This window comes from Vidua chalybeata, chromosome 4, assembly GCF_026979565.1.
Source record: "Vidua chalybeata isolate OUT-0048 chromosome 4, bVidCha1 merged haplotype, whole genome shotgun sequence".
Taxonomy (NCBI): domain Eukaryota; kingdom Metazoa; phylum Chordata; class Aves; order Passeriformes; family Viduidae; genus Vidua; species Vidua chalybeata.
Genome location: NC_071533.1, coordinates 21,512,976 through 21,527,813, shown reverse-complemented (window position 1 = coordinate 21,527,813; position 14,838 = coordinate 21,512,976). Strand labels below are relative to the sequence as shown.

Genomic DNA, 14,838 nt, shown 5'->3' with positions numbered 1-14,838 from the left:
AGGGACCTTGACTAGTCCAAGGACTGTATCCAGTTGGGTTTTGAGTCCAAGTAGAGAGACTCTACAATCTCTCTGGGCAGCCCATACCAATATTTATCATCCTCACAGTTGTCCTCTCACTACATAGCAAGCCTGGCTGTTTTCTTGACTCCCTTATCCAGGTGTTTGTAGACATTGATGAGGTCTCCCCTGAGTCCCTTCTTCTCCAGGCTGAGCAGTCCCAGCTCTCTCAGCCTCTCCTTGTATGACAAATTCTCCATACCCCTCACCACCTTCCTCGCTCTTTAGTCCAGTACAGCTGTATCTCTGGTACTGGTGAGACCAGCACTGGACTCAGCTCTCCAGATGGGTCTCACCAAGGCTGAGCAGAGAAGGATAACTTCTCCCATCTGCTGCAATCCTCTGCCTAATGGACCCCAGGAGGCTGGTGGTCTTCCTTGTCTCAGAAGAATTATCACTGGCTCATGGTCACCTTGGTGTCACCAGGACTCCTTGGTCTTTCCCTGTAAAACAAAGCTAAAAAAACCCTAAAACCTAGAGAATGAGCTGCTCAAATGCTATGTGTACAATCATGGCTTTCCTTTACTGGCTATGATTCAGGAAAAGAAAGTATCCAACAACCACAAAATAACTGAAGACAGAGAAATTCAGGTTTTGAGTAGGGTTTATTTGCTTGTTATGTTTTTCAATTGTAATTAAATTTGCAAATGTGAACAGACAAAATTTAATGTCAAATATTATTAAATGCAAGCAAAGAAATCACTAGGATTTAACAGCTGGTAGTTTAGCATAAAGCAATGTTTGCAAAGCAGCTGGCATGGCTAGATGATGCAAGTAGCTCTGTGAAGAAACAGGTACACAATTAACAGTCCAACACACTGAACCACAATGCAACTCCTGCTTTTATGTTTATGGCATTGTTATATTAAGCATTTATATTTACACGTAATCCTGAATTATTTCATTACAACATACTGAAACTGTCATCATGGATCAATTATTCACTTATAAAGACATTCTACCTCCAAACAGAGTTAAGTCAAATTCTCTCACAGGCAGTTTTGGAAGAAAAACAATGACTGACTGAAAATGCATGCAAATATCTACAGTAGTTAGGTTACTAATATATCTGTCCTGACTCTGTAACATTCCCTCATAACATGAATGCTAAATGTGTGTTGTGTGAAAAGAAGTTGGGAACCTCACTAAATCCCCAAATGATTTTTTGCTATGTCAAGTCTGCATTCAAAAACACATTTATACTTATGTCTCTCAATGCACATACATACAATGCATGTAGAAAGAAGTATATTTAAACACATACAGTCAGACCCCAAAAGATTCTAGAGGTAAAGGCAGGCTTAAAATAAAACAAAATACTACCAGGATGAAATAGTTTTAAACAACAACAACAAAAAAGGTAATAAATATTCAGTGAGATATATGGCATTATTATAAAGTGCTCTACTAAAATCTCACTTATTAAAATAATGATAAAAATTATGTTCCTTTTAATTGATTTATATAATTTGGTAAAGCCATTAAATATTCATTATCTACCAGTGACTCTATGCTTCCTTTAAAATTTTAAACACATAGATAAAAGCAGAAATTAAAAGGCAAGGCAGCTAAATGAAGCAGTCCTATTGGAGCCTTTCAGGCTTTTGTCCTCAAATTCATTAACAACTGCAAAATTTCAAACCCTAGAGCATATGGATTAAAAATAAAATTCCAATTAAAATTATGAGACTAAACAAAATTTAACTGGATTTTAAGGACAGTGACAAACTGAGAAGTTTTTATCCTACGTTAAAATTGCAAGGTTTGAATCGCAGAAATTACGGGACACCTCTTCCTGTGCATTTCCCCCTCTTTCCTCACACATGTGCAATAAAGCTCCACTGAAACCTAGTCTGTAGGTCTAATTTTTCCACATTCTACTTAATTTCAAAGGCAACCTGGCTTATATATTACTGTATCTTGTCCAGTCTGCTTCCACCCTTCTGATTTTCAGCCAAACTCACAATAGGGTACATCTACAACAGTGTAAACATTTTAAACAGCTTTATACCGTACCACCAAATTTATTTACCAACATTCACCAAATTTACCAAATTTCTTCTGTACCACTGGAAGTTAAAAAAGAAACGTGGTAATATTGAATAAAAACAACTTCAGGAATTAAAATGAAACAGCCCCACAATGTGAACCTGTCTCATTAAATTAATAAAAAGCCAAATATTTTCTTATATTTCAGTACAGCAATTTTGGTTTTCTTTCCTCCTCTTTTGTTGATGTTCTTTATTACAATTGCTTTATTCAACCATACCAAATTTTTGTGACTTGTTTATCCAAGGTTTTATGGATAAAACTATCTGTTGAATCAGTAAAAAAACCCACCCCACAAGAACAAAACCAGTAAATGGTTATTTTTAATGTCAACTAGAAAGAGCACTAAAGATTAACAATTCAGCTCTGACACCCCAGTTGAATCAAACAGCATGTAAATTCAGTTTCCTTCAGGAATGTGCTCTGGTCCCAAGAGAGCCCCTTTCACCGTTGTGCAATTCTACTGAAGCAAATTCACCCTGTGCAGAGGAGCACCACCTCCTCCTTGGCTGCCTGCAATTGCTCCAATTAAACCAGTTAAGCCCTAATTTGAGGCTAAGGGGGACTGAGCTGGTGCACTGGTCTTGCACTGCCTCTCTGTGTGGATGCAAAATTCCTATCAAGCCACAGAATCAGCTGATCCGGCTTGCAACAAATGCATAATGACAGCATTGTCTCTCTGCTCCCTCGCAAGATCTGAGAGGTACTGAGCTGCTTAAATCAATGGAATATCATTTAACAATCCATTCCCTACATCTGGAAGAAGAGAGAAAACTAAATCCTAAACTAATAAAAATCATAACAGCTGAGCAAGAAAGTTTTCAGTACGCTACCTGGCACTCCACCAATATACATATTCATGAGCTACGTGGTAAAGAATGTACTGAGAAAAAAACCAATGTCCTCAGTTGCACTTCAGCAGCTTCCCTTATTCAAGACCAGATTCTCACATTCTGGATACAAAACGCTGTTACCTGCAGATTCAGCACAACTTCCCCTTTACAAGGCACTTAAAGCTACCTAAAATCTGAACTGCAAACAGAAGAATTGAAATCCCTGCTCCCTTAAGATTTGATCTGACATTTTCATCCTATCAAACACACCCTCAGCAGCAGGAGGTTTTGGCTAGTGTTCTGGTAGTACATGAGTTACCAAAAAGCATCCCATTTATGTTTTAAGTGGCATCTTCAAAATATCTTTTTACCAGCATAGCCACTTAAATCATTTGTAAAAACCTCCGCCCCTTGCAAACCCATCAGAAATTCAAGTGCAAAGGCACAGGTACATGTAATCATGTAGGAAGCTTCCTGTATACAAATATCAGATTAAAATAAAAATAAGTTTTGGAACTATATATTTTGTGTAATCTTATCTTTACTTTGAATTCTTTCTAATGGAGTTTAGTCGCAATACTTCTGGACACACTTTAAAAACATCACTGAAATAAAGTGATTGGGATTGCTGAATCCAATCTCCTTTTATTTGTTGAATAGCAGCAAGACTGAGACCTCTAATATCAGGTATTTATTTTTATAGATGCTTCACTTCTCATAATGAAACAGAGACAAATGTGGTCATAAAATCATGAAATACAGTAATGTGTGAAGCATAAAGATACTCTTAATTGTTTGGCTTGGGTGCAATTCCTGATACCTTTCTTTTTATGAAGCAAAATCATAAATGATAAACACTGAAAAATTAGTGTACAATCCTTTCTGCAAGTTTCCACATCACTTCTTCATTTTAGAAAAATTTGATATAAATAGTATTGAACATGGACATTTTAACCTTTCTGCTCAGTACATTTGTTAGACAAAACAAGCTCCAAGTTTCAGATGTTGACAGAGTGGGCATGTTTCTTGCACAGTGGCTTGTCCTTCTTGGAGAAGAAAGTCTGGCCCTCCAAACTGTCACTACATACCTGAAATGGGATAAGAAACAAAAGAACACCCAATTCAGATGGATTAATTACACCATAACCATTCAGACTGCCAAATCATGGTATTGTTCTATGCACAAATTTATTCAAAGGGTAAGAATCACCTTTTTTTTAGAGATCTTCTTTTTATATAAAACTAGTGGTTGGTGTAAGCATAACCTTTCTTAAGACAAGAGGTGCTTAAGTGGGAGCAGAGTTAGATTCAGATCCCAAATCATTAATATTGGGGATTCTCTTTAAGGTTTTTTTGGTCATACAATATTAGCAAACAATACCTTGGCTACAGTGTCCTTACGCCAAAAGCACTCTTACTACTTTGGAAACACAGCCCATTCCCCTACAACCTTCCACACTTACTGTGAGGAAGTAAACACCGAGGGTTAAATGCTGGGACACAGGGCTGCAATCCAGGACACCTTTGCTTGCACCCACGCCAAAGGCTTACAATAGCAACACACCTTCCAAATAACTGGGAAAGCACTTTTTGTTTGGGCTCAGGGGATTGAGAGAGGTTAGAGCTGTTAACTCCCATATGGGTCAGGTTAGCACTGCTGCCAGAGTTTGTTTAAAGGCAGACCAGCTTTACTTACGGAGCATACAAAGCAAGTGTCATGCCAAGTGTGGCCCAGGGCTTCAAGAAACCTGTCTCCAGCTTCAATGGGGAATTCACAGCCATGGCACATCGTACCAAAGAGGGCATAGTAGTCTGCAAAGAGATACAAACAGCTTTTAAAGCACATACAGAAAAGCAGGACTGACCCTTTGAGAGCTTTGCTCTTTCACTGGCAATACATTTGGACTTGCTGAGGTTTATTAGACTGAGTATACTGTATAAAGAGCTCCTAGATCGAAAGCCTGGGATGTTGACTTCTTGCTAATTCAGTTCTTTCCCTCATCCTTTCAAGTGGGAAATGCTTCCATCTTCCTGGTGTTTCATTTCCTTGAGATCAACAGTGGGCTGGAGGGGGGGGGAAATGCACTTCTTGAGAGCACCCACATGAACTCTACATGTTCCTTATGTTCTCTCCATCTCTGTGTTGAAATCACACCCCAGCTGTTCACACTACAGACCTTCTCAGAGTAATGAATTCTGACCTACATTCTGGCACAATTTTTGCCCCGGACTGCACTACTCAAAACTATGTAATCATTAGCCTTCTGTCCTAATTAGAGTCTAGAAATTTGGATCAAGTCAGAATACCTTTCTAGTCACTAAAATACGTTACATGACTTTTAAAAAAAACAACAAAACTCCAAAACAAACTAACAAACCCTTCCTCTTCATTACTATGAAGAAGCTTCTCCAGCAATCTCAGGGAGCAGGGACTAAAACAAATTACATTGACCCATTCATATTCCCCAGCCCAAGCTATCTGTTTTTTTTCACTTATTTCAATTCTCAAACACCCCATTCTAGGAAGCAAATGTTTTATTCCTGCAGAGACAGCAGTGGCATTAGTGCTATAACATTAGAGAGTTTGGGACCAGCACACTACCATGGCAAACATGTCATGCAACGTTATGTCTTCAGAAGATGAACTACAGTCAAAGTGACAGTCATAATGAAGCTTTGGACTCCATCTACCAGTAACAGAGTGTTACTACCATAGTAGTAACACTGCCTCTGACAAGGAAATTAGATGCCAGGGGTCATTTCCAAAGGAGAATTATATGGGGTGGGAAGCGGGATAGAAGTGGATTTTATTTTTCACCTAGACTGTACACATCTGCTGAAGCTCTAATGCTTACTGTAGCAGAGCCCACAGAGGATCATCAGATGTGTCAAGCCCAAGAGGAAAGTTCTGGTTTTGTTTACTGAGACAGTGTTTTGTATGATGACCTCCCTGAAAATGAATAGGACATCTCCACAGGATGGGGAACACAGGTGCTCTGGAATAGCAAAGCCCTTGATAGCTGCCAGTGGCAAGAAACTGCTTCACTGATCACCTCCATTAATCCATACTACTGGAATGAATTTGTAGGAGTTTAAGAAGACAATAAAAACATCAAATGGTAGGACAGACCTGTGCAAAACCCCTGAAGGACACAGTCTCATGACTGTACTCTTTCAGCTCTTGGCATTTGTGGTCATACAGAATCTTACTGATATTTTCCTGGTGCCAGCAGTTAAAACCTTTTGTAAGTTGGCCTGTGGTTGTGTTGATAAGTTTATTGGCTTCTGAAGAAAGGGCAGTAGATAAGGCAGAATGAAGGGCATAAGCTTTTTTTGCATGCTTGAATTGTGATACCACAGAAGCCTCCCAAGGCAGACTTCTTACATAGTCACATATCAGTGCTTCCTGCACACAGCATTTTCAAAACTAGGCTACTAATTCTGCACTTTAAAAATGTTCAAAGTTGTAGATATCCAGACTTTTATTTTAATTTTAGCCTCAACATCTAAACCCAGAACATTCTGCAGATGAATCCCCCTTTAATACTAATAGCTGATGCTGTTATAATTTCAAATACAGACTTAAAATTAGAACTCTCCTTTGCACTAGGAAGAAGGAAAGTTGGCAGTGACATTTACTTCTTATTTCTTTAAAATTAGTCATAGACTCATAACTCCAGCTGGACTGAAAGTCTTTGAAAAATTAATACAACTCAAATTAACATCTAGTTAATGAGCCAGAGCCATTACAAAGTATCACTGCCAATAACACTTCACAGATTGTGTCTGCATTAACTTGCACTAGCAACTTTTTATCTCAGAAATACACTTTGCAAGAAGTGTAGTATACTTTACGTCTTACCACAGTTTTTCCTGCTCGCAGTATAGAAAAAGGCACATTTTGCACAGGAATTGTAACAGTAGCACAAATCAATGCACTGCACGACATGTGGGTCATTTGGTGGCAGGAACAAGAATTGAATCTTAAAAGAACAAATCCTGTCATGAGCTTTCCACCCAAAGGGGAATTATTGATTCCTCCAGTACTATTTTTGAGTCATCAAATGGTTTCAGGATTAGGGGCTTCACATGCCTTCAGGATGAAATTTCACCATGCTGTCACACTGGAGGATGCCACTCATGTACCCGTTTCCTCTGCTGCTCCACAAATTCAATAGGAGTAACACCCTACTCTACATTTGTCACCAAGTTAGCAATAACCTACTGTGTCCTTTTGTATCTGTCAACATCTCATTAAAGCAGCTCTGACAAGAGAAATTTTGGATAAACTGGCCTACTTCCCTCATGCTTACAGTACCGAGCACTCTCCCTGGCACCAATTGTGAACAACTCTTGGATCAGCTCAGAAGGAAATCTAAGCTCCAAAGAGGTCATTAGAATTTCATGCTAAAACTTTTCTGGTCAATCAATTTCTACATCTAGTGAAACTGTAATGTTCCTAAGAGTAGAAGGAAAACCATAACAAGGGTCCAACTGACAGTTCCAACACAGCATGCACTGTGAAAACAGATAATTTTGATACAATTTTGTCTCTTTTCCGTTTTGTGGGAATTGTTTTACAAATTGTTTATTTCCTTCCTAGCTCAGAGGGGTACATTTAAAGTTTTAAGCAAACTAGGAAACCGACTTAAATAAACACTGTTCATACTAATAATAATAGGTTGACAAGAGGCTCAACATGGCCTGGCAATGTGCACTCACAGCCCAGAAAGCCAACTGTACCCTGGACTACAGCACAAGGGAAGTGGCCAGCAGGCAAGGGAGGTATTCTGAACCATCTACTCTGCTCTCCTGAGACCCCACTGGAAGTCCTGTGTCCAGCTATAGGGCTCCCCAGATGGGATGGATGTGGATCTGCTGAAGCAAGTGCAGAGAAGGTCACACAGCTGCTCAGAGGGATAGAGCACCTCTCCTTTGAGGAAAAGCTCAAAGAGCTGTGGTTGTTCAGCCCAGGAGAAGAGAAGGCTCCAGGCAGACCTTACAGCACCTTCTAGTACCTGGAGGAGGCCTAGAGGAAAGCTGCAGAGGGACATTTTACAAGGACAGGTAGTGATAGGACAAGGGGGAATAGCTTTAAGCTAAAAGAGGACATTTATATTGGATAATAGGAAGACTTTTTTTACTGTGAGGGTGGTGAGGCACTGGAACATGTTGCCCAGAGCAGCTGTGGATTCCCCATTCCTGGAAATGTTCAAGGCCAGCTGGATAGGGCTTTGAGCACCATGGTCTAGTGGGAGGCATTGGCAGATGAACCAGAACCAGATGATCTTTAAGGTCCCTTCCAACCCAAACTTATATGATTTTATAAAAAATGTTATGATTAGCTGGAAGTGCTAAAAACCAAAGCAGAAATGGTCTGAACTTCTAGGTCACATCGTTAATGTAATATTGTTCATCAGGCTTTCAAGTGCTGTAATTGTATCACTGCATTTTTCCTCTGACAGTTTTTTATCCTGGATCCTGCAAAAAACTACCTGGACAGACTGCCTACTCTTGGAAGCCCCTCAGGTGGTGAATAAGGCTATTCAGAGAAAACCGCATTACTCCACTGGCATTTGCTTGTGTTTGCTAAATAAGCAGATTTACGTAAACTTAAGATTATTTTAAACCCAACCAGAAAGTCACTCTAAAACTAACACTTTGATGTATCACTGATACTCCAGCTGAGGACTTAACAGGAATAGGTAAAAATCAGTGACAAGAAGCCTGCTGCTGCTGAAGCTGATGAAGAAATCCTCACCAACTCCTCCTGCTGCAAATTAAAGAGTCTACAGCAGCAGCTATTGCTTTGAATTGACAAATCAAAGTTACATGAAATTTCTGGGGCGCTTCTAATGTGCAGCCTCAGAAAAAGGAATTATTTTTTTTTCTCCAACCTTACTGAGCTCTGCTTTCCTGCACAACTGCAGTAAACTTTGGTTGCGTTGCTTCTTACCCGTCTCACAGTAGGGATCACCATCTTCTAAGTGAAAAACATTATTGCGGATGGGGTTGTGACAGGCCACACACACGAAGCAGGAAACATGCCAAGTTTGTTTCAAAGCATTTATTACTTCCTGTGGGGATTAGAAAAAGTGTTAGGAACACATTACTTCGATGTGATGACTAGAATTGTGGTAGCCATGCCTCCACACTTGATTCATTTCAAGAATACTTCGTTTCCTGCTGCTACTTTGAAAATGGGTTGAGCATACGAGGTCTGTGATGTTAAACTTAATGATGTGCTTTATTTAAGGTACATTTCCTTATTTTTCATGAACAATTCTTCGGGGTCTTTGGAAGGTTTGACATAGAGTTGGACAAATTTTAACAGCTTACTTGTTCAAATTCTTAATTTTAATCAGGCTCTTACCCATAATGGGCCCCTGAAATAAGAAAAGCAGTATCTCTTCCCTTCTCTTGAATTCTGTGAAGAGTTAATCAGAAGACATCATACAGAAAATTACCACTGCTCTGTGCTGTTTTGGAAGCTGCTATAGTGCCAAATATGACTTGAGAATTGTGCTGCCAGAGCCCTGCATTAGTTACAGAAGAATGCATCAGTTACACAAGAATGCAGACACATTGCTGTCTGCAGTGAAACAGCAGCCGATAAGTTGGCAGGCTCAAAATCAGTACTCAGTAGGAGAACACATCTTTCCATCTACATTAAAACTGGGAATATTTCAGTACTTCTCATCTAGTAAACAGTGTGTTCTTAATGCTCAGTTCACCTAAGGAGGATTTTTTATTTTTACTTCCATCTCCCACTTCTCCCTTCCCATTCTGCAAAAAGCTGCCAATTAAAACCATGTTGCTCAGGAAAATTTGATAATGGCAACAGCTACTGAACAGCTTCACGAAAACAGGAGCTGAGCTTAGAAGAGCCAAGGAGCCTACAGCACCTTTTCCCAAAGACATTGAAAAGGTTCAACATTAGAAGATCCAAAGGCATATTTTGTATGTGATGAGTGCAGAAAAGGTGTGTCAAGAGTATATTTGAAAGGATGCAGACTGGGCCAGGTAAAATGGAATTTCATAGCCGAGAAACACTGAACACTGTGATTATTGTTCCCACCAAAGAACAGGCCACTTGCTGGTCACTTACCCCAAGGATCTTCCTCTGGCACTTTGAACACTCAGGAGCAAAGAACTTCTCATAGCAGACCTCACAATACAGCATCCCTTTCTCTTCCACAAATCCTATGTACGCCATGGAGGTTTTGCAGTGGGCACAATTAAACTCCTCTGGATGCCATGACTTTCCCAAAGCCACCAAGAAGGGTCCTCTGATTAGAAAGAAGAGATATTGTCAGCAAATGGACCTGGGCTCCTGCAAAAGCCGTTAATAGATTTATCTGCAATAGCTCTGTGCCGTTACTACACTGTTCACACACATACATTGCTCCATCCCTTTTTCCTCCTACAGGGTCTAAGAAAGCTCCAAGTGTTGACTGTATCCAACTCCATTGAACTCTCTCCTAGAAATACCTGCCCAGAATAAACACTAATTCTTTTCACTTCACCGCATTTCAGGAATCTTATTTTAGAACTACATTAAATACAGTGCTGAAGTGTCTGCTAGAGAAGTGAAGAAGAAGATTTTCCATGTTCCCAATTCCATCTATTGCAAAGAGATATTTGACTCGGTAACATGATCAGCTCTCCTACAGTCTGCATTCATATTGAGTCTACAAAGATATGTAGACTTGACCCCACTAGGAGCAGATAACATCAGTTTCTTCTGAGACAAAAATTCAATCACTGTTCCTAACCAATAAGTTTCTTACAGGATAACCCATCCTAGTGATAGGACAATTTTTTTTTTTGTATTAAAATGGGTCTATTTTTTCCCAAACATGCAGCTTCCTCTATCATTTGCAAATGCAAAATAACTATACTTTTAATAGCATTTGTCTGGTTAACGCAATGTAGTTAATAGAAAAGAAATTTATCCATTTTTCAGTCATCAAAAAATTCTCAGTTTGTAACTTATGAATCCCAGGTCTATATCACTGTCTCTATATTCATCTGAAAATATTTTCAGTATGTTAATATCTTCAGAGAACATATTTACTCCAAAGAGGTGCCTCCAAGATCCCACCAACACTCAACCTTCCATAATTTAGGTTTCAGATGAACTTTGTGGTTCATCTCCCCCACCAGATTTCCTGTTTTTCCAACACCAATAAACATGCAAGTTTTCAAAGTAGTGAAAAATGAAAAGATGTAATTCTTTCTTTTTTTTTCCTAATCTAATACTGCACTGAAAAGAACCTGAAAGGTACTAATATGACTACCTACTGCTAAACATTTTTTTGGAAATCAAGTAATCAATCTACAAGAATATTTTTGTGTAAGATTTTCATATGAACAAAGCAAGAGCAATAAAGAAAAAACCCAAATAACCCTCTCCCCCCAAATCCACCTTGAAATTTGCTTATGTTGACTCTAAAATAGAAATATAAATGGGCTGAGGACAGAGGGCAATTTAATCAAGGATTGAGTGTAAAGACTGTGATTTCTCTTCTACATTTTCTCTGGCGACGCTATCTATTTTCAGCAGGATAAGAAGTCCAAGACAATGGACTCAACCAGGCTTAGTATAGACGCAAAGATTTAGGATAACCCGAAGACCTTGCAAGATGAACATACTTAGTCCAGGCCAGTTTCTTTTATTCACCCCTGTTTATTGGAGGGAACAGAATAAAAAAGGGCTCCTGAAGAGAAGCTCTAAGGAGGGAGCTGGGGCTGAGTGCAGCTCTCCAGCCCCTCTCCCAGCAGATGCCTGAGCAGTGCAAACGCAGACCTAACCCGATACCCTCCCACTACTCTACAAGCACCTTTTTACATCAATGTCCTCTCAGTTATGTACTGATCAAACAATACAAGCCCTTATGTACAACAAAGTGCCCTCAGAGTGCCGTGTCAGCACAGGCTAATTTAACAGATTCATTAACACAGGGCTGACATTAAAGACGCTCTCCTGGCTCCAGGTAGGATTGAGTTTCTTGCCATCTGCATTCCATTGCAGGCTCAGCTCTGCACTGGGAAGCAGGCATGCCAGCAACAGGAGAAGAAGGAATTTTTACATCTGTGTATTTAGCTCTCCAGAGTTTACAGCCCTGACATGTTGAGGTCAGGCATTCAGGACAGTGCGCAGGAACGCAGATGGACCAGGAACAGCCCGAGAGTGCACCTACAGAGTTCCTCTCCCAAAGCCCCCAGACAGCTGGGGCTGTGCCCTGCACAATGTCTACGAGGTGTTCCATTAGTGCACTGACTCCCTGTGCACACATGTCCAGAAGAACACTTTCTAAACACAATTTTACTTTCAATCAGGCCGCAGTTTAAATATGTCAAGCTGATACTGCGGCTTAATGATTCCTGCAACTTAAAAGCTGCCCCAAAGAATATGGAAGAATAAAAAAAAAGAAAAAGAAATACCTGCCATGTAAAATACGCTAAAACATGATAGTCAGAACTTGGAGGTGTTCCCAGTCTCTGCATAATTTTGCCATCAAAATGATAGCTTCCAGTAATGAAAGGTATTTATTTCCTCTATTAATTTGAAAAGGACTTTAAAGTCCCAATTTGAGTAAGGGGGCAGGATGCCCACACTCACGCAATGTGAAAGAAGTAGCTAGGGGGATGGAATGCTAGGAAGATGGCTGTAGATGTCTTCATCCTTCATTTCTTCCCCATTTAATACCAAAACCAGTAAAAATCCCACACGCCTCCATCAACTAGAACATATTTGTAAAAGCAGTGCTAAAAACCCACATTCCTACTGTCCAAATGGGATATGGGATGACCCAACAGTTGGCAACAGTTGGCTATGAATGTGCCTCTAACCCCAGGCTACTTTGACATGCTGAGCATTTCTGAACAAATTTCTGGCATTACCACCTAGACCATGTGAATGGAACTCAAAGATGAAAACAAACTAGTCATTTATTTATTATTTCTTGGAAAGAGATTCTGATTGATTTACAAGAGTATTTGCAGAATCTAATGCTCTAAAGGTACATGATTTTAGTAGTCACCTCAGACTACTACATGGGTTCTGCATGTAACAATGATATTGGGGCAATCTGAAAGGAGAAGTGAGCAACTTAAAGGAAACATAAGTGCAATTTCAATTACTTAATGCTCATAACTGAATATAACTTCATCAGTGTGACTGTGATGTATTATATTAGTATGCCAGTAATTTAGTCTCTCTTATGGCTTGTATTATGATAGTAAGCCAGAACTGAAATTTGGTGGTAGAGAGATCAAAAAGGCTTTCCACTTGTTAGGAAGGCCAATCACTTCACAGTTAACCATACAGCAGTTCTACATTCTTCCAAGTTTCTTCTTCTTCTCCCCTAAAAATGCCATAGTATACAATTTGTGTACAGGAGATGCTGAAGGGAAGCACCTTTTTACTTTTTCCTTTGTGCTTTTTGCTTTCAAAAACAATTAAGCTTTATGAAAAGGTGACAAAGCCAAGTCATCATTCACAGCAGCCACGCTGAAGAGTATGTTTGCAATGGTGATCCAGAGAAAACACATTTGGACTTCAAAGGAAGAGCCAACTCTGCAGTGCAGAACTTGGTAAGGCTGTCTGGGAACCAGAAGTCTTCTTCAGGAAATGCCAGAAGTCTGCCAGACCGTCACAGCAAGTAGATCAAGAGAAATTTAGTTTGCCTACAGCTTTGATTGTTTTAGACATGGAAAGAAAAGCTTACTTAATGAAGCTTTGGAAAAACTGGAACCTTCAGACAATCACTATGTGAATAATTGAAGATATATTAAAAAGTTATAAGGTGTCTCTAAGAAAGGTTTTGGCTCATCCAGCCATGGTTATTCTATGCCTGAGTGTAAAGTAACAACTCCAGAATGCATTTTGGCTTCAAAACAGATGTACAATGCAATGCCATTTGATCCTCCTCCTACCTTTTCATAGGTAAAGGTACCACTGAGGGCATGAAGTGTAATTATGCTAAAACTTGAACTCAAAATGCCATTGCAGTCTTCCACATCCACTGTATACTGTGAACATGAGGCATATTTGGCATTGATTAATGCACATCAATTCATTTCGGAACACTTGCTTTTAATAATTGAGCAGGCATTTAACATATGAAGAAATATAAGGATTTAAACACCAACTGCAAATTACAAAGAAGTCAGATGTGGATACCAATTACTATTCATGAAAAGGTGTCACTTACAAGAGGTGACAATGGCTTAAGTACAATCAAGTGGGGCCTCTGCAGTTTACCCTCACTATCCATTAAGGAGTAAATGTTGCTCCACAGACCAACAGACTGCCCTACTTAGAGGGCAGCAGCTCATCTCTTTTTGTGATCAAAATAGGGGAGTGGGGAGCACCAGAAAGTGATTTAAGGGCCAAGAGGACAGGGGAACTGCTCAGGACTGAGACCCCACAGCACAAAGCATCAGCACACCCTGATAAACCACAACTGCTGTAAAAGGCAAGGAAGTCTCTTGTATGAAAAATGCAGCATATAGTCCACTTTGTGTTTGGTTTAAAACTAAAATAACAGTGCAAAAAAGAAAATGAATAATTTCTTGCATGTTATTTACTAGACACAAATCCAAATCCCAGAGAACAAAAAGTAATAGAATACTAAAGACAGAATTATTGTATAGGTCAAACAGTTCAAGGAATCAGATTAATTCCATCCCAAAAATAAATATGCCTTTTCTGATACTAATATTTGATTTTTTTCAATGAAGAAAAAAAAAAAAACAAAAAAACCAACCAACCAACAAAAAAAAAACCCACAAAAAAAAAAAAACCACCAAAAAAACACCAAAAAACAACTGAATTAAGATGCATAGGTGCACCTGTGTTGGGAATGTACTTTCTACTGCTTCAAGGGGG

General features: G+C 39.4%; 1 protein-coding gene across 3 annotated transcripts in view; it reads right to left on the bottom strand.

The window, feature by feature from the left end:
• Nucleotides 1-646: 646 nt before the first annotated feature.
• PDLIM5 (PDZ and LIM domain 5) overlaps nt 647-14,838 on the bottom strand; it is a 125,931-nt gene continuing 111,739 nt past the window's right edge. For all 3 annotated transcript variants that reach the window (XM_053940846.1, XM_053940847.1, XM_053940848.1), the window contains 4 exons: nt 10,051-10,231; nt 8,899-9,019; nt 4,639-4,754; nt 647-4,030 (listed from right to left, as the gene is read on the bottom strand). In XM_053940846.1, coding sequence (XP_053796821.1) covers nt 3,941-4,030; nt 4,639-4,754; nt 8,899-9,019; nt 10,051-10,231 — 508 coding nt within the window. In that variant the 3' untranslated portion in view covers nt 647-3,940. The remainder of the gene's footprint in view (nt 4,031-4,638; nt 4,755-8,898; nt 9,020-10,050; nt 10,232-14,838) is intronic.